Source organism: Natrix helvetica (assembly GCF_964273705.1).
Source record: "Natrix helvetica genome assembly, chromosome: 4".
Lineage (NCBI taxonomy): Eukaryota > Metazoa > Chordata > Lepidosauria > Squamata > Natricidae > Natrix > Natrix helvetica.
The window spans coordinates 164,853,014-164,878,905 of record NC_138550.1 but is presented as its reverse complement, the minus strand read 5'-3'; the positions used below and the strand labels follow the sequence as shown (position 1 = coordinate 164,878,905).

The 25,892-nt window shown below is 41.6% G+C and overlaps 2 protein-coding genes across 2 annotated transcripts; one reads left to right on the top strand and one right to left on the bottom strand.

Moving 5' to 3' along the window:
* Window positions 1-12,843: 12,843 nt before the first annotated feature.
* On the top strand, window positions 12,844-13,884 carry LOC309391653 (mas-related G-protein coupled receptor member H-like; the record flags this gene model as incomplete). The annotated part of the gene is made up of 1 exon (XM_081952319.1): window positions 12,844-13,884. The coding sequence occupies one exon, from the start codon at window positions 12,844-12,846 to the stop codon at window positions 13,777-13,779; it is 936 nt and encodes a 311-aa protein (XP_081808445.1). The 3' UTR covers window positions 13,780-13,884.
* A 4,772-nt stretch (window positions 13,885-18,656) lies between these two features.
* On the bottom strand, window positions 18,657-24,353 carry LOC309392134 (proto-oncogene Mas-like). Its single transcript, XM_081953129.1, has 2 exons — window positions 24,224-24,353; window positions 18,657-20,810 (listed from the first exon to the last, which is right to left on the bottom strand). Exon 2 carries the CDS (start codon window positions 20,269-20,271, stop codon window positions 19,333-19,335), a length of 939 nt encoding a protein of 312 aa, XP_081809255.1. The 5' UTR covers window positions 20,272-20,810; window positions 24,224-24,353; the 3' UTR covers window positions 18,657-19,332.
* Between the last annotated feature and the right edge of the window lie 1,539 nt (window positions 24,354-25,892).

Sequence of the window (25,892 nt, the reverse complement as noted above, 5' to 3'; positions counted from 1 at the left end):
GAAGAAGGTCTCTTCGAGAATCCAGAGAAGTCCAGAGAGCTTGATTTCTTGGATGAATCCAAGTTTGCTCTGTCTTTGATGAACAAGCAGAATTTATTTGGCGACGGGGGCAGATATTCTGTAAAGAAAAGAGGAACTAATTTTATTGCAAAGGAAATATGTATATGTTTAATCATAACTTCGAAGGAAAAAACAAGAAACAGACTGTGTAACCAAGTGTGATCTTATCTTGGTTTATAATGTCACTAAAAATGAGAAAACACTAGCTACCCTATGATTATTGGAGACCCAAAGTTAAAAATGAGGAAACTATTCAACTAAAGGGACACTTGAGTGTTATTCTAAAAGATTGAACTTGCAAAAGGGACGACCTCTGGGACTATTTAAATGGAACTGAATATATATATATATTATACACACATTTTTAAGCCCACAGCTTGAAGATGGCAGGTGTGATCCTGCCGAAACGTATATATATATTTATAACGTTTTTCTTATTTTTTTCCTTTAATGCAAACATTTCATCATTCATTAATCAGTGTGTCATCTGAATACAATTTTTGTGTCATAATAGTTATAGTTTACCATCAAATTCTTTATATACATTTGTTTTTATTTTAACATGACGACTTAATATAACTCCTATTATAACATTTCTCTTCCTAATTTATTAAATTTTATACTTTTTGTCCATATTCATTTTTTAACCAATGATAAAATAACCCCCATATATTATAATAATTAGATTCTTCCTTTCCTTTAATTGCTAGTGTTAATCTACTCATTTATGCACATTCTAATATCTTCTTAATCACATTTTCATCTGTAGGGATTTCTTCACCTTTCCAATTTTGTGCAAATACAATTCTAGCCGCAGTTATTACATGAATAATCAAATATACATTTTCATTACTATATTTCTCTGGTAAGATACCCAACAAAAACAATTCAGGTTTTAAATCAATATGTTGTTGCGTCATCTTCTCCAACTATATTCAAATTTTTGCCCGGTATTTTTTTGCTTCTACATCTGTTGACCACATACGGTAATATGATCCTGGCACTTAGGGGCTAGGGAACTGAGTGTTTATATATGGGATATAAAGAATTGGGACTAGCACACTCCCTGAAGGGTAATTTAAGGATTGAACAAATAGTTTCTGGATTGTTAGACAAAAGTTGAATCTCTTAAAACAAAATAAAATTCTTTATAAGGAAGATATGAGTGCAATTCCAAAGGAGACGGAGTTACTTTTTCAAAATACAAAAGACATCATGGAGAAAGGATTTAAGGAGATTATGGACAAAATGGAAAATACCACATAGGGATGATGAGTAAAGACCAAGCTGCCCAGGAAAGGGAGAAGTCAACAGAAGGAACGAAGGAGGAAGATGACAAAGAGGAGACAACAATGGAAATAACAGTGACCGATGAATTAAACTGGGTGGGTGGGGGGATATTAAGAGAGTTGGAAGATATGCTTGAAAGGGAGACAGGGGTCTGGGTAGAAACCTTAGAAACTGGGCAAGAATGTGAAAATACATAAAATTGAATCCAAATGTCTGCAAGTGTTAGTGAATTTTAAATTTTCCACATGTTTGTGTCTTGTGCTCATGGGTAAGTGTGTGTGTGTGTGTGTGTGTGTGTGTGTGTGTGTGAATGTGATAAGGGTGAAAGGGGAGGGGAGTAAATTTTGGAACATTTGATAGAGCCCCCATGAACAGGTACGCTGGTTGCTTTACCAAACGGAAAAATAGAAATGTGGACTCATAAAGTTTCTTTCAAAATCTCGTTTAACAGCTCGTCTGTCTCCTGTCTGACCACTGAAGGAGCCACTCATCATCAAATAGTCTCTGCCACTCTTCATCAAATAGTCTCTGCTTTTTTGTCGTCACATGCGAAAGTGCACATGCGTGCCTACCTGCATCCATAATTCAATGCATGCACGACACCAGCCTGTGTGCCCCACTCCCTGTGCATGTGCATGTGACACCCTCCCCGCACTACCCACACGCATGCAACCCCTCCTTGCTCCACTTTGGGCCTAGCAGGCCTCCCTGCAGCTTCCTTGTCAGCCTCTGCTTCGCTTGCTTGCTATCGGCTGCCATAGAAATGAGGAGGGTGGGGGCATGATAGTGGGGAAGAGAATTGTATGGTACTGGAGGAGTTATGTAGAAGGGAGTTTTCGTCTCACTATCTTCTGCGCATGCTGATGGCTGAAGTTTGGACTTGGTCAAGGTCAACCGTCTCACATACCCACCTGATGAGGCCTTTTGAAGATGCACCCCACATGATACCTTAGGGAGATGCAGATTGGACACTGGGCTGGGGTAACTAGAGGGAGGGGGCTGGGTAGTCATTTGATATGTCCTTGTTTGTGCCTTTTTGGCTCAGATCTTGCTTTCCTTTTCGCTGCTATCAATTCATATCTAGTAAAAGTACTTTATCTCTATTCAAATGGAGTTGAGGTTTTTCTTTCTTGGATACTGAAGGAGGCATGCCCGATAGTCATGAAACAAAAAATGGGTTGTGGGGGAGGGTGCTGCCCCCGCACTCCCCCTACCCTCCGTGCATGCATGGCAGAGACCTGAGAATCAGCTAGGTGGCGGGAGGCACCTGCACATGCGTGGTGGAACTGAGCTGGGGCAATGGCTCATGTGCCCGCACTGCGTGCCACCTGTGGTACATGTGCCATAGATTCACCATCACTGCCCTAGTCTATGCAGCAGAGGCCTCCAAGAGAGGTTTGAAAACCAGAGTGTCTGCTTTCCTGCTAATGGACACAACTGAGACAGCTGCAGGAACAGACCTGGCAAATGTCTAGTGACATCAATGTTGGACGTGCATCCAAATAACAGGATTAGCACTACTGGGTGTAGATGTATGGCATATGGTGTAGTAGGAGCCTGGCTCCCTCACAATAGAATAGAGTTCTTTATTGGCCAAATGTGATTGGACACACATGGAATTTGTCTCCGGTGCAGAAGCTCTCAGTATACTGTACATACAAGCAGCAAGTGATAAATCATGATCTGAAATTGTTTGATGGCCAAAGTTCATTGGATCTTTTCCCAGCAAACACATCATCAACCCAGTGACTGTGGAGTTAGATCTGCCTAAATCTCTCTGGTGGGTCCACCCTGTTTTTCATTGCAGCTTGTTAAAATCTGAGATCACCTCTCCCGTTAGGCCTCAGCTTCCACCATCACCTGAGCTACAATAATAGAGGGGGGACATCACTTTGAGGTGCAGAATATTTTAGATTCCCATAGGCATAGAGCAGGGGTGTCCAAACTTGAGAACTTTAAGACTTGTGGACTTCAATTCCCAGAATTCCCCAGCCAGCATGGCTGGCTGGGGAATTCTGGGAGTTGAAGTCCACAAGTCTTAAAGTTCTCAAGTTTGGACACCCCTGGCATAGAGGAAACCTTCAATACTTAGTGGCTTGGAAAGATTTCCCTGCGACCCAAAATGAATAGTTTGACGACCACCACATTAGAGCCCCTAGACTTCTCAAACGTTTCCACAACCAATATCCTGACAAACCGAAATGATTTTTTCCTTTTGGTAACCATTTTCTCTCCTACGGTTTGTTGTGTTTTGTTTTGCAGGGCTGCCACCAATGTTCAGGGGGGCAGCATGTCAGGTCCATCATCTAGTCCTGGCTTTCTGTGGAAGGTGGGGGGAGGAAGGTTTGCTGGCATTTTTCACAGGCTTTCGCTTTGGCTGTACCTGATTGGGGATTAAGCAGAGGTGGTATTCAGCCAGTTCTGACAGGTTCTGGAAAACCGGCAGCAGAAATTTTGATTAGTTCAGAAACCGCCAAATAGGATGGCCCTTCCCCCTCTGCCTCCCAGTCTCCCAGCTGATCTTCTTTTGTTGCTCTGAACAGGAGAACTGAGCTGGAAAGCAGGTTAGTGAGGTGGGGAGGGAATAGGGATTATGCAGTATCCTTCCCCTGCCACTCCCACAAAGCCATGCCCATAGAACGGGTAGTAAATCCCATCACAGGGATTAAGAAAGGGGATGATCTTCAGAGCCAGAGCAACCTCTCTCCCAACACTGGCAGGGCAAGCTTTTGTATATAAATAGGCATCAAAGTTCCACTAAAGTGGAGTCACACTGAATTATTACCATAATTGGAGAACAACATGTGTGCAAGCAGCCAACCAAGCTCAAAAAGTGCCAAGGAGCCCACAAGTCTTCTTCTGTTGAAATTAATCATTTCCTCTTGCCATCCCTTGTGGTTATCACAGTCTTTTGCTGTGGTTTGCCTGATAAAAAGCGAACTGGTTCAGCTCTTGTGTTCTCCTGCTGCCTGCCTGCATCGCCTGGTCTTATCTTCTGCTTGATCCTAAGATCTCAACGATGGCTTTGTTTTTGGAGTCCTTGTTGACCTCTGAGCTTGGTTGTCCCAAAGGTGCTTTGTTCAAGAGGCAACTGGGCTTCTTTGTTTTTCTTTGAAGAGGACGTTTAGCTGAAGAAGCTTCTTGGATGAGAAGTGAAACGTCTTCAAAGAAAAAGAAGAAGAAGTCCAGTTGCCTCTTGAAAAAAGCTTCATTGGGACAACCATGACCTGGATGACTGAGAATCTCCATAGAATCTGAGCTTGGTTGTTTGATTGCAGATATTTCATTACCAAAGAGAAAGCCACATCCCCATTGACACTGGCAGGGCAAGCTACTGTATGTAGCCAAAAACCTATATACTATAAGGTAAAGGTTCCCCTTGCACAGATGTACTAGTCGTTCCTGACTCTAGGGGGTGGTGCTCATCTCCATTTCAAAGCCGAAGAGCCAGCACTGTCCGAAGATGTCTCCATGGTCATTTGGCTGGCAGGACTAAACCCCGCACGGAACGAAGATGCAAGGAATGCTGTTAACTTCCCACCAAAGGTGGTTCCTATATTTCTCCTTGCATTTTTTGCATGTTTTCGAACTGCTAGGTTGGCAGAAGCTGGGACAAGTAACGGGAGCTCACTCCGTTATGCCATCTGAGCCACCTCATCACTTCAGAGTGATAGAAACCATATATCTTTCAAGTAGAGTAAAAAAAAAAAAGCAAAACAAAGGGAAAAAAAGGAAACTTTTTATAATAAAGCTGTAATTATACAATGTACAGTACAAAATATAAAATCTGAAATTTACAGGATCTAAATGCTTTTCTTTCTCTTGAAACTAGGCTTACAGCAAGATTTCTTCTTCGCTTTTTCCTTTTGATATTTTGCTTCATTATTTCCTAATGGAACAGATCGCCTTCAGACGTTGTGGGTGCTTCAACACTGGAGGCTTTTAAGAAGAAACTGGACAACCATTTGTCTGAAACGGTATTGGGTTTCCTGCCTAAGCAGGAGGTTGGACTAGAAGATCTCCAAGGTCCCTTCCAACTCTGTTATTCTATTCTATTCTAATCCATTCCATTCCATTTTGTTCTATTCTATTTAAACATTTCCTTCACCAAAAAACAGGTAGAAAAAACATGTAGAAATGTTTTCTCTTTCCAAGTATAGCAGAATGTTAAGCCAGTTCCCCTTTTCTGTACTTGGAAAGGTGTTCCTGGTCTTGAATAAATTCTGCTTTCTCATCATAGCTAAACCAAATGCAGACCAGACTGGATTCAATCTAACTTTCTGGGCTTCTTTGGATTCTCAGAGAGATCTATTGATTTTCACAAAGGGATTCTTTCACATCCTCACCAGGTATGTCCCCATCAAATTTACAACATTCATCATGATAGTCCCAGAGGTGCTTTTTCTAGAGGCAGCCGGACATTCTTGTTTTTCTTGGAAGATGTTTCTCTTCTCACCCAAGAATCTTCTTCACCTCTGACTGGATAGTGGAGAATGGTACCCATGAAAGGAAGATTAGAAATCTTTTTGGTTACATATAAAGGCTAATAGAAAAGAACTAAGTTAAGTTTAGTTAAATTTTGATTATTAGGGGGGAAAATGTTATGATACAGGATACAGTTAAATAAAGGAGGGATAATGATACAAAGGAAAATATATATGCATGGGTACAACATAGGGAAACTGGATGTAAATTGCAAACAGTGATTTGGAAAGGAGGATTAGAAACTTTTGTTACTAAATATTATGGATGTTTAGCCAGAATAGGCCATAAGGATCCAGTGTTATTGGAGGATTTTAGAAATAGCAAATGAAATGCCAGTATGTGGTTATGTTTTAAATCTTGGTATATTTTATGATGAAGGATGTTTAAACAATTATAGTCAAATGAAAATGGAGGTATGATGATGGTAACATGTATAAATATCTGAGTTAAAATACTTGAGTTAATATGAATTTTGATTGATGACTGTGGAAGAAATGCCCCAAAGTTTTTTGTAACTAACTGATAGACTTTCTACAGTAGGTAAAAAATGAGGATTCTTTGTGTTGTGTTTGTTTTGAAAATTAAAAAAAAATATTAAAAGAGGCAACTGGGCTTCTTCGTTTTTCGTTGAAGAGGACGTTTAGCTGAAGAGGCTTCTTGGATGAGAAATGAAACGTCTTCAAAGAAATTTAGAAGTCCAGTTGCCTCTTGAAAAAAGCTTCATTGGGGCAACCAGGACCTGGGTGATTGAGAATCTCCATAGAGTCTGAGCTTGGTTGTTTGCTTGCAGATATTTTATTACCAAAGAGAAAACCACATCCCCATTGACACTGGCAGGGCAAGCTACTGTATGTAGCCAAAAACCTATATACTATAAGGTAAAGGTTCCCCTCGCACATATGTGCTAGTCGTTCCCGACCAATGTTCCCTCTAATTTGTTTTCAATGTGAGCAGAAAAGTATAGTCTTTGAGCGGCACATTTTCATGCCTGAGCACCTGAATTTTTTTCACAGATGTCACCAAAGACAACAATGAAATCAGTATTATTTGAAACTCAAACTTATGTTTCTTCAAGGTACCCGCTTAATTAAAAGTGTTATATAATATCAGTATCACTTAACAACGCTCCTGCTTAGCAACCAAAATGTTGGCTCAGGAACTCTGGCATTTGAAGCATGCAAGTCTTAAAGCTGTCAAGTTACAAGACCCTTGCACCCCTAACCCTTTAGAAAAAAACCCAGGGGTCTTCAAACCTGACAGCTTTGAGATTTGTGGACTTCAACTTCCAGAATTCCTCCTCCAGTCATGTTCCAGCGACGTCATCTGCATGGATCTGCTCCATCTTTGGTTTCTTCATCATGGACAGGGCTGCCGCTGAAGATGCCGATGAGCCCCCGCCACCACCAGAATAACTGCTGCCACCTCCTCCTCCTCCTCCTCCTCCTCCTCCTCCTCCTCCTCCTCCTCCTCCTCCTCCTCCAACAGCACCACCACATTTGCTGCCTGGCGCTGCGGCTGAGGTGAAGCCGGCAAAGCTCCCGGTGGTGCCTCCGCCCATGGCAGCGGCGCCTCCCCCTCCGCTCGGAGCACCTGAGCTCAGCCCGGCATTACCCCTGCCCCCTCCTCCTCTGCCGTGCTTTTGAGGAGCCATGAGGCCTTTTTTCCCCTGCTCCCACCCCCTCCGTCGCCCTCCTACTGGCTCCCACAGCCTCATGGCGCCTCAAAAGCACGGAGGAGGAGGAGGGGGCAGGGGTGATGCGGGGCTCAGCTCAGGAGCTCCAAGCGGAGGGGGAGGGGCTGCTGCCACGCGCAGGGATGCCGGCTGGAGCTTTGGCGGCTTCACCTCAGCCAAAGCGCCAGGTGGCATATCTGGCAGTGCTGTTAGAGAAGGAGGAGGTGGCAGCTGTTATTCTGGTGGCAGCTGGGGCTTTGGGGCTTCACAACTACCATCAGTCACCCTCTGCTCATCAAAACAAGTCCGGGGAGGTCCTTTGCGGGTGGCCAGTTCTAGCTGCCTGCAAAGGACCTCCCCAGCTTCTGGAGTCTGTGGCAGTAGAAATCACTGCACGGCAGTTGAAAACTGCTGCACGGTGTTTTCTTGCCACGTGCGCGGCCGCGCAGCTGCGCACCTTAGAGGGAACATTGTGTTAGGGTGTAACCAACAAGTTGGGTAGACAATATATTGCACCAGGCATGTTATGTATCTTTAAGAGAGGAACTCTGCTAATTAGTAGATTACAGCATTTAAATTGCAGCTGATGTTCTCTCTCTCTCTCTCTCTCTCTCTCTCTCTCTCTCTCTCTCTCTCTCTCTCTCTCTCTCTCTCTCTCTCTCTCTCTCTCTCTCTCTCTTGATTGATGTATGATAACTGCTGTCTAACTGTTACTACTGTTGCTACTACTTACTGTGTGTAAGTTATTTGCTACTTGTATCCAAGTTATCTTGGTAGTATTGGACTGTTTTTTCTGTGTATGACTTTTTGGCTGTGTTTATGGATTTTGCTATATTCTTCAAAAAGTAAAGTTTATTTTGTTACTTTACTATCCATTATTCAGTGTGGTTGCTTTATCTATCGCACGCTGCGTATACTTTACAGGGTTGCTCTGTTATAACCTCGACCTGGGGTTCATTGCTAGTGCTTAATCGCACCAGTACCTAACACATTGTTCCTGACTCTAGCGGGTGATTCTCATCTCCATTTCAAAGCCGAAGAGCCAGCACTGTCCGAAGATGTCTCCATGGTCATGTGGCTGGCAGGACTAAACGCCGCATAGAAGATGCACGGAACGCTGTTAACTTCCCACCAAAGGTGGTTCCTATTTTTCTACTTGCATTTTCTACATGCTTTCGAACTGTTAGGTTAGCAGAAGCTGGGACAAGTAACGGGAGCTCACTCCGTTATGCCATCTGAGCCACCTCATCACTTCAGAGTGATAGAAACCATATATCTTTCAAGTAGAGTAAAAAAAAAAAAAAAGGAGAAAAAGGATACTTTTTATGATAAAGCTGTAATTATACAATGTACAGTACAAAATATAAAATCTGAAATTTACAGGATCCAAATGCTTTTTTTTTCTCTTGAAACTAGGCTTACAGCAAGATTTCTTCTTCGCTTTTTCCTTTTGATATTTTGCTTCATTATGTCCTAATGGAACAGATTGCCTTCAGAAGTTGTGGGTGCTTCAACACTGGAGGCTTTTAAGAAGAAAGTGGACAACCATTTGTTTGAAGTGGTGTAGGGTTTCCTGCCTAAGCAGGAGGTTGGACTAGAAGATCTCCAAGGTCCCTTCCAACTCTGTTATTCTGTTCTATTCTATTCCATTCCATTCCATTTTTTTTCTATTCTATTTAAACATTTCCTTTACCAAAAACATGTAGAAATGTTTTCTCTTTCCAAGTATATAGCAAAATGTTAAGCCAGTTCCCCTTTTCTGTACTTGGAAAGGTGTTCCTGGTCTTGAATAACTTCTGCTTTCTCATTATAGCTAAATCAAATACAGACCAGACTGGATTCAATCCAGGGGTGGGTTCCTGCCAGTTCTAACCTCTTCTATAGAAGAGGTTCCACAAATCTACAGTGCTGTTTAGAACTGGTTCCAACTCCCTCCCCCCGCCCGTCCGAACATCATCAAGATGAAGAGCGAGAGGAGGAATTCTGGGAGTTGAAGTCCACAAGTCTTAAAGCTGTCAAGTTTGAACACCGCTGGGGTTTTTTTTCTAAAGGGTTAGGGGTGCAAGGGTCTTGTAACTTGAGAGCTTTAAGACTTGCGTGCTTCAATGCCAGAGTTTCTGAGCCAACATTTTGGTTGCCAAGCAAGAGCATTGTTAAGTGAGTTTCACCACATTTTACAAGTTGGCCACGCCCACCCAGTCACATGGCTGGCAAGCAAGTCCCACCCAGTCACCTGGCCGGCAAGCCACTCCCACAGAGCAGGCCACACCTACAGAAGAGGTTCTTAAAAAAAATTGAAACCCACCACTGATTCAATCTATCTTTCTGGGCTTCTTTGGATTCTCAGAGAGATCTGTTGGTTTTCACCAAGGGATTCTTGCACATCCTCACCAGGTTTGTCCCCATCAAATTTACAACATTCATCATGATAGTTGCAGAGGTGCTTTTTCTAGAGGCAGCTGGACTTTCTTGTTTTTCTTGGAAGATGTTTCTCTTCTCACCCAAGAATCTTCTTTGCCTCTGACTGGATGGTGGAGAATGGAAGGATTGATTCTCCTTGCAGACAGCTGGTCATTTGCATCCTTTTAGAGAGCCATTGAGGCCACTTGGAGGTTTGTCTATGTCCTCAGGGTCATCTGAGTAGTGCAAATGGGTGTGGCACTGCTGAAAGGGCCGTTTTATAGACAGGAGTTAGTTGATGTGGTATCCATCCCACTCTGTTTTGGCGGAAGGGATTTGAATATAGATGGCCTCTTTGACGAACCTTCAAAGCCAATAGTCTGATAAACCAATACAACAATGGAAGGAGGGAGAAAGGAGAGGGAAAGGGAAAAGGAGAGGAAACAAGGGAAGGGTAATAAGAGTAGGAGAGAGGGTAGGAAGGGGAAGAAGAGAGGAGGAGTGGGGGAGAGGGTGGGGAAGAAGAAAAGAGAAAGGAGAGGAGGAAGAAGTTGAAGAAGTGGGGTTGTTGCAAAATAAGATGGATGTAATGGGTGGCAGGAAAGCGACCCCAATTATATTTTTAAATTTTTAAATCAATGGTGATAAATGTTAAAAGATAACAGATAAATATCCATAGTACTTATGAGAATGTATATTTGTGAATGTATATGAGGGGAAAAAATAAAACTTAAAAAAAAAAACAATAGCCCTCTCTCTTCAGAGCATGGACTTCGCTGTCTTCAAAAGAGTGTTCTGAGACCTTTTTCACTTCAGAACGAATCTCAGGAACTGCTAGGAAGAGATTATTTGATACTATGATTTCTTATCAAAGGGCATGCATTATAGATCATGAGTTATTTTAAACAATCAGCTTGGTGGAGGAGATATATCATTTGAAGATGCATTTCCCCAAATGTTGTAAATCTAGCCAGGATCGTATTTTATGCCCATCTGCCTACCATAAAATCATGAATGGCCCCAACTGAGTTCTCAAAGCTGTTTGGAAGCTGTGTAGAAGTTTTGGATGCATCTACTCTAGGATGCTTAGAACAGGAATCTCCAATCTTTCGGGCACCAGGGACCAGTTCCATGGAGAGAGGTTTTTCCACTGACCAGAGGGGGCAGCATTTCACGTGCTGCCTGCACCCCGTGAATAGGGCTTCACTTGTTTGCGCGGACTGCTTTCTGGTATGCCATGGACTGGTACCGATCCACAGAGTGGTGGTTGGGGGATCCCTGCATTAGAATGTTTCCATCTTGGACCACCGTGAATTAATTAGGGCCAATTCTTCTTTAGTGTGGGCTCAAGGTTGTCCACTCATGACCCAATCTAAGGTCCTCATTTCCATTCTGGAGAACCTTCTCTGGACAGTCGGGTTTTCCTTATCTTCACATTTCTGCCCTGGCACAAATCAAAGTACTCCAAACAGCTTTTAAATTGCTTTGATATTCCTAGCTATTTTACCCTCACAGTTGCCCAGCAAAGCTTATTGACCAATAGAACTGAGATTCTGGAAACTTTATGGTTTGTTGAATCATGGTTCCACATAATACTTTTTATCCAGATGAACTAGGCCAGATTATCACCCTTATCTAAACCGTACAAACCAGAGGTGATATTCAGCAGGTTCTGACCAGTTCTGGAGAACCGTTAGCGAAAATGTTGAGTAGTATGGAGAACCACCTCTGACTGGCCCCATGCCCATCTATTCTCTGCCTCCTGATTCCCAGCTGATCAGGAGGAAATGGGGTAACCTTCCCCTGGAGTGGGGAGGGAATGGAGATTTTGCAGTATTCTTTCCCTGGAGTGGGGAGGGAATGGAGATTTTGCAGTATTCTTTCCCTGGAAGTTTGGTGGGAATGGAAATTTTGCAGTATCCTTCCCCTGGAGTGAGGAGGGAATGGAGATTTTTCAGTATCCATTCTCTGGAGTGGGGTGGGAATGCACATTTTACAGTTTCCATTCCCTGGAGTGGAGTGGGAATGGAGATTTTGCAGTATCCTTCCCCTGGAGTGAGGGGGGAATGGAGATTTTGCAGTATCCTTCCCCTGGAGTGAGGGGGGAATGGAGATTTTACAGTATCCATTCTCTGGAGTGGGGTGGGAATGGATATTTTGCAGTATCCTTACCCTGGAGTGGGGTGGGAATGGATATTTTGCAGTATCCTTACCCTGGAGTGAGGGGGGAATGGAGATTTTTCAGTATCCATTCCCTGGAGTGGGGTGGGAATGGAGATTTTTCAGTATCCTTCCCCTGGAGTGAGGATGTAATGGAGATTTTGCAGTATCCTTCCCCTGCCATGCCCACCAAGCCATGCCCACCGAACCGGTAGTAAATTTTTTGAATCCCACCACTGCTACAAAGAGCACCATTCCATGGTAATTGTGAGGATAGGATTGCTGATAGCAATAGCATTTGGGCTTATATCCTACCCCATACTACCCCATAAGTGTTTTTCCAGTGAGACCAGTCTACCAGGGCATACCACCCCATAATGCTTTACAGCACTTTTGAGGCAGTTTACAAAGTAGAGCATTATTTGCATATTGCCCCCAACCATCTGGATCCTCATTTTACTGCTCTCGGAAGGATGGAAGACTGAATCAACCTTGAGCCATTTAGAACTGAATTCCTGGAGTGAGCAGTGAGGTAGCCTGCAATATGTATTCTAACCACTCGTCAGGATTGAACCCCTGGCTGTGGGCAGAGTTTGCCTGCAATACTGCATTCTAACCACCATGCCACCAGGGCTCCTAGTGCTCATCTGGAGAATTACCTTGCAATATGCATTTTTAGGAACCGCGACCAAGGCTAACGCCCTCTGTTTCTCTTTTGTTCCAGCAGGAGTATCTGCAGTCATACAACGAAGAGAGAAGGCTGAAGCATAGTGAATATGACATCCATCCCTCCACTCAATTACTCAGCAGAAATGCATGCAACATCCAGCTGCACAAACATACGCTACGATTCCAGGACAAACACAGAACAGATTCTTTTTGCAATCTTCACTATGCTTTTTTGTGTGTTGGGAATGTTGGGCAACGGCCTCGTGATCTGGTTGCTGGGCTCCTCCATTAAGAGGAACACTTTTGCCTTTTATTTCCTCAACCTCTCTGTTGCAGACTTTGGTTTTCTCACCTTTGAGCTGATTATCGAAATCCATGGGCTTGTTACTCATTTATATTGTGGCTTTCCCTATGAACTCTTCCAAACGGTCGTTCTGTTAATGTACAGCACGGGGCAATTTCTTCTGATGGTCATCAGCATCGACAGGTGTGTTTCCATCCTTTTCCCAATTTGGTATCGATGCCACCGGCCGGTGCACCTGTTCACTGTTGTGTGTGTTGTCAACTGGGTTGTTTCCTTCATCCTCTCTTCAATTCACATCATAATTGTGGCTGTTGGTGGAGATAGAAAGACATATACTCTGATATATCCATTCATGATTAATTCTGTGCTTTGTCTCCCACTTATGACCGTCTCCAGTGTCATCTTGCTTATCAAAATCTGCTTCATATCCAAAAGCCAAAGGCGGAGGAAGCTTTTGACAGCTATTTTGCTCACCCTTTTTTTCTTTTTAGCCTTGGCTTTTCCACTAAATGCCTTCTATTTTATCCTGTATTTTTCAGACTTTAAACATTTCAACCATGTACTTTATGGCAACTTATGTACCTGTATCAATAGCAGCATTAACCCTCTGATCTATTATCTGGTGGGGAGACAGAAGGGGGAAACTCAGAGAAGCATCAAAGATTTGCTTCAGAGAGTTTTCAAGGAGGAAGACAATTGTACTGATCAAATGGAAACTTCAGAAGGTTCCAAGATCTGAACTATTTAATTTCACCGTTGTCATTTCTTTTCAAGCACATTCATCTTTTTTTTTAAAAAAAAAAGAAAATGATTCTTATACCGATGAGAACAAATGTGTGATTTGCGTAAGAATCCAGAATTTGTGGAGACAATTATCTTTGTGGAATATCAAAACATTTGTCAAGTTGGACTAACTTATTTTTCTAGCATCTCCTACCTGAAGATTAGTTAGCTCACTCCAGTTCAGCTTTATCCAACTTCATTGGCCTCCAATAGGACTATTGTTGAGAATTTTCAAAATTGGCATTCACAACTTTGGAAGGCTCCCAACATATAAAGGCCCAGCCAAGTTGGACAGATGTAACCTTCAAAATGTTTTAGGTTCCATACATGAGCAATGGTGAAGGACAATGGAATTCTAGTTGAACACTATCTAGAGAATTGTATGCGTCCTATCTCCACTTAAAAGAGACACAGTGGCTCAGTAACTAAGTTGCTGAGTTTGTCGATCAGAAAGGTGGGCAGTTTGATGGTTCGAATCCCTAGCACCACATAACAGAGTGAGCTCCCGTTCCTTGTCCCAGCTTCTGCCAACCTAGCAGTTCAAAAGCATGTAAAAATGCAAGTAGAAAAATAGAAACCACCTTTGGTGGGAAGGTAACAGCGCTTTGTGCACCTTTAGTGTTTAGTCATGCGGCCACATGACCATGGAGACCTCTTCGGACAGTGCTGGTTCTTTGGCTTTGAAACAGAGATGAGCACCACCCGCTAGAGTTGATCAAGACTAGCACATATGTGTGATGAGAACCTTTACTTTTATCTTATCTCCACTAGTCCAGTATTTACCAAATCAACGGAATCAAAAGGAGGACAACTCTTACAACAAGAAAAGACTTTATGAAATCACATTTAATTGACAATATTTTTGAATGATTCCAGAATGATTGACAATCTCCATAGGCCTGCCAGAAGAAAAGAATTAGAGTTAGACTGAAAAGATTTCAAGTGATAATATCTACAAACTAATCTCTCTTTGTATACATTTAAATATATTGTATTTGTAGCAATTACATGCCAACTGTTTGTTGTAGTTTTATTGTCTGTGCATACACATATGAGATTGAAAGGTTTCATATTATTGAGGACAGATACAGAAGCAACTGAAATGAAAATAATGCCATGTAACTTTTATGGAAGGGAAAAAAAATAACCTTTTTTAATGCAGGGCATTTCCCTTAAATATCTAGTGACAAAGCATGGGGGAACTCCGAAAATATTTTGCTTCCTTATGAAAGTGCAAGTGACTATTTTGGACAGATTCACAAGGTTTTCTATTTTTTTAATACAAATTATACATATTATAGAAACAAAGAGTTGTTCAGGTCTTTTCTTTTACATCCTCTCAATTATATAGTCCTTTTTACATCATAGTTTTGTTTCCACTTTCAGCCAAATTAATCTTTTCCATTATTTTTCATCTTTATAGTTATTTTTATTTAATACATAAACAATAGCTTCAATTGCCCCTTCAAAATTACACCAAATTTTCATTTCTTTATTCCATTGCTATGAACAGCATACATCCTCTAATTCAATTTAAGCAGAGAGAGCATTTCTTTCAATTTTTTTCTACCATTAACAATATACTATCATTGTCACTATGTTAATTTGTTTGTCAATTGAGCTTCTATTCTGAGTTATACTGTAGAAATGTTTTTCTTATCTGACAATGATTTACTGCGCATGTCTCCTAATACGTCACACATTCTCGTACTTTCCTTCTGATCTTCCGTTTGACTGCCGGAGGAGGTGGGCAACAATTGCTCTTGCCAGAATGTAAGAATTAGATAGTAAGATTTTATTTTATTTCATATTAAAGTTTGTTTTCATTAGAACATGTTCTCGGGTTTTATTTTCTGCTTATTCAGAGATATGCTTCTTGGAAGGGCTGCGATCTGCACCTCGTTAATTGAAGGTGGGGGAGAAACTTCCTCTCCTTCACAATCATTTCTTTATTTCTTAATTAGTTACATCATCACAATAACAATCTTGCTACTATTCTCTTTAGTCTACTAATGTAACTCTTTTTCCCTTTCTTCCTCTTTTAACCATTTTCTCTTGGGCTCCCTAAAATCCCAGTTTTAATTCTTTTCTTTCTTCTCCCCTTTCCCCCTAATTTCTTCTTTTTTTCCCCCTATTTTTGTGATTATTGTATCTTTTCTTCAGCATATTTACTTTTTATTATTTTAGTAACATTCCCCAGTGTTTTCCCTGTTCTTCTCCCTTCCTTACTATTTTGTGGTTTCTTTTCAGGGTGATCTTTACCTACTTTTCTTTTGTGACTGTAGATCCCAGTGAAATCTTCTATCTGCATTTTATTTTCATTCTTCTTTTTTTCCACCTTATCTTCCTGTATCAATTTTGTGTCCACTTTTACCCCCTCTTCTCCTATTTCTTGTTCTGTATGCTCCCTTTGCTTTCCTTAGCTTTCCTTTACCAATTTACATTTCACGTGCGCTTTTCAACGTCACAAATAATTCATCATACATCCAAATCTCCATTTTGCAAGTTTAACTATTTTAACAGATTTTAAAATTTTGGCTTATACCACATTTAGTTGCAAGTTTAGGGTCTTCCAAATTCTGTTGCTCAATTTTAATATTAATCCAGTCCAGTCCACGTTTTCTCTTCCACCGCTGTAGATAGTTGCAGTCAAAACAATGTTGCAAAGGCAGCTCCCATGGTCTCAAAGCATCTTCCTGAATCCAAGGTCACCCTGTGACTGTAACTCTCACTCCCCCCACTTTTCTTTCAAAGTGCTCTAAATCCAGAAAAAAATAAAATTAAAATGAGAAGAAGGATTTCCCTCTGTTGTTGTTGTTGTTGTTGTTGTTGTTGTTGTTGTTGTTGTTATATACTTTATTCATTAAACATGAAACTCAGCCAACTGAACATTTAAAAATGCATTACAAATACCAGTGACTGGTGCTAATGGTTGATATGGTTTTCTGCCAGCATCCTAGGTATCAACCAGGTACTTTTTAAAAATATAAGATGTTCTGAGTAGCACAGGTTTTTGCAGTTCCGCTGGTGTTATTGCAGGAAGCTGCAATTTGTGGGTGCATCTTGTAAAATTCTTGGACATGGTGCCAAGTGCCCCGATGACAATGGGTATCACTGTTACATGCTTCATCCATAGCCGTGTAGTTTCGATGGCCAGGTCGCGATATTTCATGATTTTTTCTTGTTCTTTTTCTTCGACTCTGGCATCTCCAGGAACGGAAATATCAATAAACTTTACACTTTGGCCTTCTACAACTGTGCTATCTGTCGTTGTTGTTGTTGTGGTTGTTGTTGTTGTTGTTATTATTATTCACTAGCCTGTGTAGTCTTTTCTGCTCACAAATAAATGCTTTCTCCAAACTGCAATACAATCCCACAGCTAGCTGTCAATAGCCTTCAAAAATGATTTTAATCCCACAGAGACTACAATCAGATAAGGAGAAAAGAGACTTCCCCCGGGGCTCTTTCTTTTAATTGTTAATTTTTCCTTCACTTCCGCATTGTGGAAGACACAATCCTGCCACCTTTTTTCAGTAACATTCCCCAAAAGCCATTTAGTTAGCAGCTGATTTCGCTTCAGGATCCTTTTTAGGATTAAGATCAGCTTTTTCTTTTTTTTCCTGTGAGTTGGTCAATCCAGTTCCAACACTCTGCTACAGACACTGCTCCTGCCCAATAACTTAGCCCAGGTGCCCCAGCTTTATAGCGATCATTCAGTTATGGCCGCCGCCCCTGTTGCCAGTTTGAAGGGTTTTTCTCCAACTTCCCAAGGAATTGCTGGTTCCTCTAAGTCATCAGAGCTGTCCCTTCTTCTCCCCTGTCCCTCCAGGACAGGTTTTCAGTCTGAAGACCTCCTGACAGCAGTTTGTCCGGCTGGATTTCTGCGAGGCTCAGCAGAGCCTGCTTTTTTACCAGCTGGTCTCGCTGCAATGTTTCTGGGTTTCCATGTTTGACATGTGGTGGGTCTATGACAACTCGCACAGCCAACACATCATGGACAACTCACCATGGACAACTTGCTGTGGGCAATTCTCCATGGCCAACTCACCATGCCAACTTACTGTGGCCAACTCACCATGGCCAACTCTCCATAGCCAACTTGCTGTGGGCAATTCTCCATGGCCAACTCTCCATAGCCAACTTGCTGTGGCCAACTCACCATGGTCAACTATCCATAGCCAACTTGCTGTGGGCAATTCTCCATGGTCAACTATCCATAGCCAACTTGCTGTGGCCAACTCACCATGGCCAACTCTCCATAGCCAACTTGCTGTGGGCAATTCTCCATGGCCAACTCTCCATAGCCAACTTGCTGTGGCCAACCCACCACAGCCAACTATCCATAGCCAACATGCTGTGGCCAACTCACCACAGCCAACTATCCATAGCCAACATGCTGTGGCCAACTCACCATGGCCAACTAACCAAGGCTAACTTGCCATGGGAGAAATATTTTTTTTATTATTTTAAATAATTAAATTGAATTGTTGAATAGTCCCACAGTGAATTGTCCTGTGGCGAGTTGGCCATGGCAAGTTGTCCCATGATATGTTGGCAGTGGTGAGTTGGCTATAGAGAGTTGGTTGACCATGGTGAGTTGGCTGTGGTGAGTTGTCCCATTCTGCCATGGGGTTCACTTGTTGTTGCTCAAACCAGAGAAAGTGTATCTTTCTTCTGAAACTGAGCCATAATTATGCAGGGTTGCTCATAGTTTGAAATTTTCAACTGGTACCAAGAAGGTTAGTAACCACCACTTTGCATGCTTCCTATTCAGTTTGAGAGGCTACTTGTAGATGTTAAATTCCTAAATGTCTCTGAATTAGAGTACCTAAGGAAAGCCTCTTCTCTCACATAAAAAACAAAAGAGGACATGTTGCCAACCTTGGGAAATAAAGGAAATGCTCTGAGCTTTGTGGTTTCATATTTTAAAGTCATTTAAAACCTGGGGTGTTGCTTCTGCTTTGAGAATAGCTAACTACAAATAATTTCTCTTTGCTTCTATATGAGTATATGAAATTACAGACCAATCAGCCTGACATCAATACTTGGGAAGTTCCTGAAAGAGATAAGCAACAAATCTGTGAACACGTACAAGCAAACAAAGTTATAACTAAAAGCCAACATGGATCCATCAAAAACAAATCATGTCAAACAAATCTTATTTCATTCTTTGACAAAGTGACTAAATTAGTGCAGAAGTGAAATGTTGTGGACATAGTATACTTAGACTTGAGTAAAGCATTTGATAAAGTACACTGCGACCTACTAGAAAAAAAGTGGGATAAACAGCATGACCACTAGATGGATTTGTAACTGACAAATTTTGACCATGATGGCTTTTGCAAAGATACTTGGACCAATCAAGATGTGCTATTTTTACATCTCATTTGTGACAAAATAACTCCTTGTAATACTACTGGAGATTATTATCATGATAATCTACATTTATAATAATGATTCAAAAATTGATCAAGTTTAATAATCTATATAAAATTTAGGATTTGGGGTGCTAAGGGACCTCTGATTGCTCTTCGCTCTCTTCTTCCTCCTTGAAAAGTGTTTGGAGATTTACTTTTAGGTTGTACATAGAATGATTTTCCTTCCGTCTCCCCAGTAGAAAATAGATCAATGGATTAACACTGCTGTTTAGACAGGCGCATAAGTAGTCCAGTGTAATTAAATTGAAATATTGGTTACTGGAAATAACATTGACAACATAAATGGCAATTGGTGGGGAAGAAAAGATGAAGAAGAAAAACATGGACAACAAGATGGCAACGAGGAGCTTCCTTCGTTTCTGCATCTGGGATTTCATATAGCCTTTGATGAGGAGGGCCAGTGTGGAGACCATCATGAGTGGGATGCAAACTGCGATATAGATGAACACGTGATAAAATTGGCTGAACTTTCGGCGGTATTTCACCAAAATCAGAGTGTAATGAATTCCACAGAAGAGGAGGGAGACTATCCAGGTAATGACGCAGACGACGGTGGACAGGTATGGGGGCTGATGACATCGATGCCAAATTGGGAAGAAGAGAGCCAAACATCGGTCAATGCTGATGATAGTCAGTAGAAGTTGACCAGTGCAATAAGTGAATACTAAACCTTCTGTGATTTCTATCAGAGAATCCTTGATTGTCATGTGCAGAATTGTGGTGATAAATAGAAATAGGAGTGTCCCGCTGTCCGCCACGGCCAAATTAAGGATGTACACAGTGAAAGAAGTCCTCTTCATCTGGCAACGCAAAACGTGGAGGACAGCTCCATTTCCAATAATCCCCGGAATACAGATTAAAATGATTAAAACGTAGATTACGGTCCCAAGAAATCCAGGCTGATAAACTTTGCTCTCCAAATGTATGGCATCAGTGTCATTGCATTCAGTATAATTGAAGGTCAGGTTTCCCATCTTCGAATCCATCATGCCAGAAACGTTGGTTGTCATGTTCTGTGGAGTTGAATCTTTTTTTAAATTTAATTTCTGTTTCTTGTTGAGGATTAACGAGGGATCCAGACAGCTGAAGGATGAACCATTTACCCTTAGTTTAGTCAACAGACACCAAATGACATTTGCGCCTGTTCTGATTTTTTCTAAGAAGAATGGCAGAGGATGTGGACAATTTCACAGAAGAGCTTCAGAATAGGTCACTTGGGTTATGCTTTTGTGGACTTTTGCATTGCTTCTTGCTCAAGGATGTCAACGTGGCAACATCAATGTCTATAGATTATTTTCTCCTTTCAATTTCTCCTTCCAGCCATAGGGGTTAATTCAGCGTCTGACATATATCATTCTTCAGAACTCACGAAGAACTTAAATCTCTCAAAATAAAGGACTCATTTCACCTCAATGCCTCTCCATACAAGCAAAGGAGAAACATCTCATGGAGGAGTTTATTTGATCACTTTGCCATATAGAAGAATATTTTTTTTCCAGTTCTGTGGTGAGCTTGTTTCCTCCGGTTCTACACAAGAAATGTACAATATCTAAAATGAAAAGAAAACAATGATGATAAGATTCTTTTAATGGTATACAACCAGTGATGGTATTCAGCCAATTGGCACCTATTTGGGAGAACTGGTTGTTAACTTTCTAAGCAGTTCACTGATTACCAACAGAATACCATAAGAGAAGAAAATGTAATCCTTTGGAATCACTAACTGATTATCTCGTGACCTACTTAATATTTCCAGTAATATGCCCCAAAAGGGTTTTTAAGGAAGCAACTGGACTTCCTTGTTTTTTTCTTTGAAGGTGTTTCGAGAAAGTTCTTCAGAATGAAAGTAAGAATCTTAGAGTTGGGTCATGGGTAGGGGAAAACATTCAATAACAGAAGAGGACCTGAAAAGCACATCTTCACAAACTTTCAAACAAACATTTGAAAGGAAAGGATGTTCTTGATGAGTAGCCACATTTGTCCCAAACAGCAAGAGCAGAATAGTGGGTCACTGCAGATGGGTTGTGGGATTACATGGTCAACACTGCGACTTCCCTTTTAAAAAAGGGCCCTGTGCTCATAATTCACAGTAGTAAAAATGGAAACGCTCTAAATCACCCTACAGTGCACAGGTGTCAAATTTAACCTTTGACACAGGTGTCAAACTATTCTCCAAGGCACCTGAGGGTAGAACAAGAAGCAATGGGTGGAAACTAATCAAGGAGAGAAGCAACTTAGAACTGAGGAGAAACTTCCTGACAGTGAGAACAATGAATCAGTGGAACAGAAGTTGCCTCCAGAAGTTGTGAATGCCCCAACACTGGAAGTCTTTAAGAAGATGTTGGATAGCCATTTTCTGAAACGGTATAGGGCTTCCTGCCTAGGCAGGGGGTTGGACTAGAAGACCTCCAAGGTCCCTTCCAACTCTGCTATTGTATTGTATTGTATTGCATTGCATTGCATTGCATTGCATTGCATTGCATTGCATTGCATTGCATTGCATTGCATTGCATTGCATTGCATTGCATTGCATTGCATTGCATTGCATGGTATTGCATTGTATTGTATTGTATTGTATTGTATTGTATTGTATTGTATTGTATTGTATTGAGGCCCAGGGGCCAGATCTGGCCCACACGGTGTTTAGATCTGGCCCGTGGGGCTGCCCTGAAAACATAGAAGGATCAGCCCAAGGTGCTTCTGCCAATGAAAATGGAGCTTGGGAGGATCACCTGCGGCCCTCCCGAACTCCGTTTTCACTGGCAGAGGGTTGGAGGAGGTCGTCACAGCTGAAAACAGAGTGTGAGAGCCTGTTTTCTCTGGCAAAGCACTCAGGCCACCATAGGTACCCCTGATATCAAGCTGGTCCCGGCTACCCTGGCCACCCCGGCCCCCGGAGGTCAAACACAACCCTGATGTAGCCCTCAATGAAATTAAGTTTGACGCCCCTGCTATAGTGGATGCATCAGAATTGTCCGCAGAATCTCCAACCAGATGTAAAAATTCAGGGCTGTTACTGCTTTTACTGCAAGCAGGTTGGTATGGAGATAATAGATAACAAATTAACAGAGTTGGAAGGGATCTTATAGGTCATCAAGTCCAACACCCCCCCTCCATTTAGGCAGGAGACCCTACACCCTTTCTGACAAATAGCAGTCCAATCTCTTCTTGAAAGTCTCAAGCCATGAAGCCCCCACAACTTCCAAAGGCAACTTCTGTTCCATTGGTTGATTGCTCACATTGTCAAAAAGTTCCTCCTTATTTCTAGGTTGAATCTCTCCTTGGTCAGTTTCTACCCATTATTCCTGGTCTGGCCTTCAGGTGCTTTTGAAAATAACTTGACCCCTTCCTCTCTGTGGCAGCCCCACAAATATTGGAACACTGCTATCATGTCTCCTCTGATCCTTCTCTTCACTAGACCAGCCATGCCCAGTTTTTGTAACTGTTCTTCATATGTTTTAGTCTCCAGTCCCCTAATCAACCTGGTTGCTCTTCTCTGCACTTTTCTAGAGCCTTAACATATTTTTATAGCATGGTGACCAAAACTGGATGCAGTATTCTAGGTATGGTCTTACTAGGACTTTATAGAGTGATATTAGTACCTCACTTGATCTTCATTGTATCCCATTGGCTTTTGGGGCTGTCTCTGCACACTGCTGGTTCATATTTAGCTGGTTGTCCACCAAGATTCCAATATCTCTCTCATGGTTACTGCTATTAAGCCTGGTTTCATTCAATCTATATTTGTACTTTTGGTTTTTCTTGCCTTAGTGTAAGATTTTACTTTTCTCTACATTGAATTTCATTTTGTTAGATAGTGTTCAAGTCTGTCAAGATCCATCTGGATCTTGAGCCTATGTTCTAAGGTGTTGGCTATATTGCCACCTTAGTATCATCTGCAAATTTGGCAAGTTCCAGTGCTGAGGAAGTACATGTAGATATGATATATCTCCTCCATTCAACTGTTTAACTGATCTTTTTAGTACACTAACTAATAATCTGTGACGAATATCTTTCTGAAAGAGATGTGATATCAAATAATCATATTCTAGCAGTTTCTGAGACTCACCCTGAACTAAGAGTTCCTAGCCAACATAACCATGCATAACTTCACACCAACCTACTTGCAGTAAAAGCAGTAATCTTTCTGACAAACATTTGAAAGGAAAGGATATTCTTGATGAGTAACAACGAGAATTTCACGAGAAGAGTCCTCCACTCCTCTGCTCACAATAGAATCCCTTATGCCAGCAGGCTTGAAATTTTGGGCTTGGACAACCTAGACCTACGCTGGCTAAGTTCTGACATAAGTACACAAAATTGTAGTACACAACATCCTACCTGTCAATGACTACTTCAGCTTCAACTGCAACGCAGGCAAACAATAGGTACAAACTCAAGGTAAATCGCTCCAAGCTCGATTGCAGTAAATAGGACTTTGGCAACACAGTGGTCAATGTCTGGAATGCACTACCCAACTGTTGTTACCTCTTCAAACCCCCATAACTTTAACCTTAAACTGTCTAGTGTGGACCTCACCCCTTTCCTAAGAGGTTGGTAAAGGGTGTGTGCATAAGCGCACCAGCGTGTCCACCATCCCTGTCCTACTGTCCCCATTTATTCGTACCCATTTCCTGTGTTCATGTCCAAGTTTATATTATACCTGTTACCCCATATATGTTTGACAAAATAAATAAATAAGTTGCAATGCAATGCAATAAACCACATTTTCCCCAAACAGCTAGAGCAGAATAGTGGGTCACTACAAATGGGTTGTGGGACCACATGATATATCTCCTCCACTTAACTGTTTAACTGATTTTTTGAAGTAACTAATCATCTGTGATGGATATTTTTTCTGAAAGAGATGAGCTATCAAATAATCACATTCTAGCAGTTTCCAAGACTCTGAACTATGAGTCTTTCCATATAACAGTCCCCATGAGGAAAGCTCTATTTTACCTGGTGATGATATTCAGTAATCCCTGGTGAGGACCAACAGATCTCTTTGAGAATCCAAGGAAATCCAGAAAGATAGATTTCATTGATGAACCCAGTTTTGTCTGCAGTCGATGTGGCTGCTGTGAGAAAGAAGAGTGTATTCAGCAACAGGAACAGATATCTATGCTAAAGAGGAACTTCCTTTACACTTTGCTGTAAAACTGAAAAGCGAAAGAGAAGATGTTTCTACAAATTTGCGAGGGTGTGTGTCTGATTTTTAGGGATTTCATAGTAGCTTTGAAGTAGAAACAAATAAGGAAAAGGTAAAGGTTCCCCTCGCACATGTGTGCTAGTTGTTCCCAACTCTAGGGGGCAGTGCTCACCTCCAGTTCAAAGCCAAGGAGCCAGCACTGTCCAAAGAGGTCTCCTGAGGCTGGCATGATTAAATGCTGAAGGCGCATGGAACGTTGTTACCTTCCCACCAAAGGTGGTTCCTATTTTTCTACTTGCATTTTTACATGCTTTCGAACTGCTAGGTTGGCAGAAGCTGGGACAAGTAATGGGAGCTCATTCAGTTACGTGGCACTAGGGATTTGAACCACTGAACTGCTGACCTTTCTGATCGACAAGCTCAACATCTTAGCCACTGAGCTGCCACGTCCCTATGAGAAACAAACATCAGACTGAAATTCAGTCTAATTTCATCCCTGTTTATAATATCTGTAAGTCTGAGAAAACACATTGAATCCAAAGTCAATTTCTTTCTTTGCTTGTCAACATTAGTAACTTTTGAAATTTTGGTATGGAAATTTAAAGACTTTTTTTTTACCCTCTCTGTGGGCTAAGAAACCTTCTGGAGCCATAGTGGTGCAGTGGTTAGAATACAGTATTACAGGCTAATTCTGCCAACTGCCTGGAGTTCGATCCTGGCCTGATCAAGGTTGACTCAGCCTTCCATCCTTCCAAGGTGGGTAAAATGAGGACCCAGATTGTCAGGGGCAATATGTTGACTCTGTAAACCACTTAGAGAAGGCTGTAAAGCATTGTGAAGCGGTATGTAAGTTTGAGTGCTATTGTTGTTGCTATTTTGCACAATGTTTATGAAGGCTGTAGCTCTTCCTCCTCTTTGCCAAGGTCATTCCCACATACCGTTGCATGTCTGCATATCATTTCAAGGTTCTAAGGATGACTCTCTGCAGTTGAGGGCCAACACTTTAACTCTATAAATATAAAAATGGATGCATGTGTATGTATGTATGTTCCAGCATTACTCTGGAATGCCTTGAACAATTTCAACCAAACTTGGTAAATAGATGACTTACTCTCTGGAAACAAATACTATGGGCATAAGATACCCCTAACACCCTTTGGGGTGTGTGTTCTGTTAAGATACAGCCTGTTGTGCCTTAACATGGCTTCTATTGTACTGCTGTAAAATGATTTCTACTGTAAAGTACAGTGGAGTTGCCATGGTAACAGCTTCACAGTACCCCACAAGGGGACTCCCTCTGGTAAAGGTGAAAATCCAACATTAGAAATTGAATTTGCTTCGACATTGTCCCCCTATAAATAAATAAATAAATACCTGGGCAACACCAGGTTATCAACTAGTGGGTATATAAAATCACCAGAAAGGAGTTCTTCTTTCTCACATGAACATCAGAAATCATCCAAGGAAGCTGACTGGGTG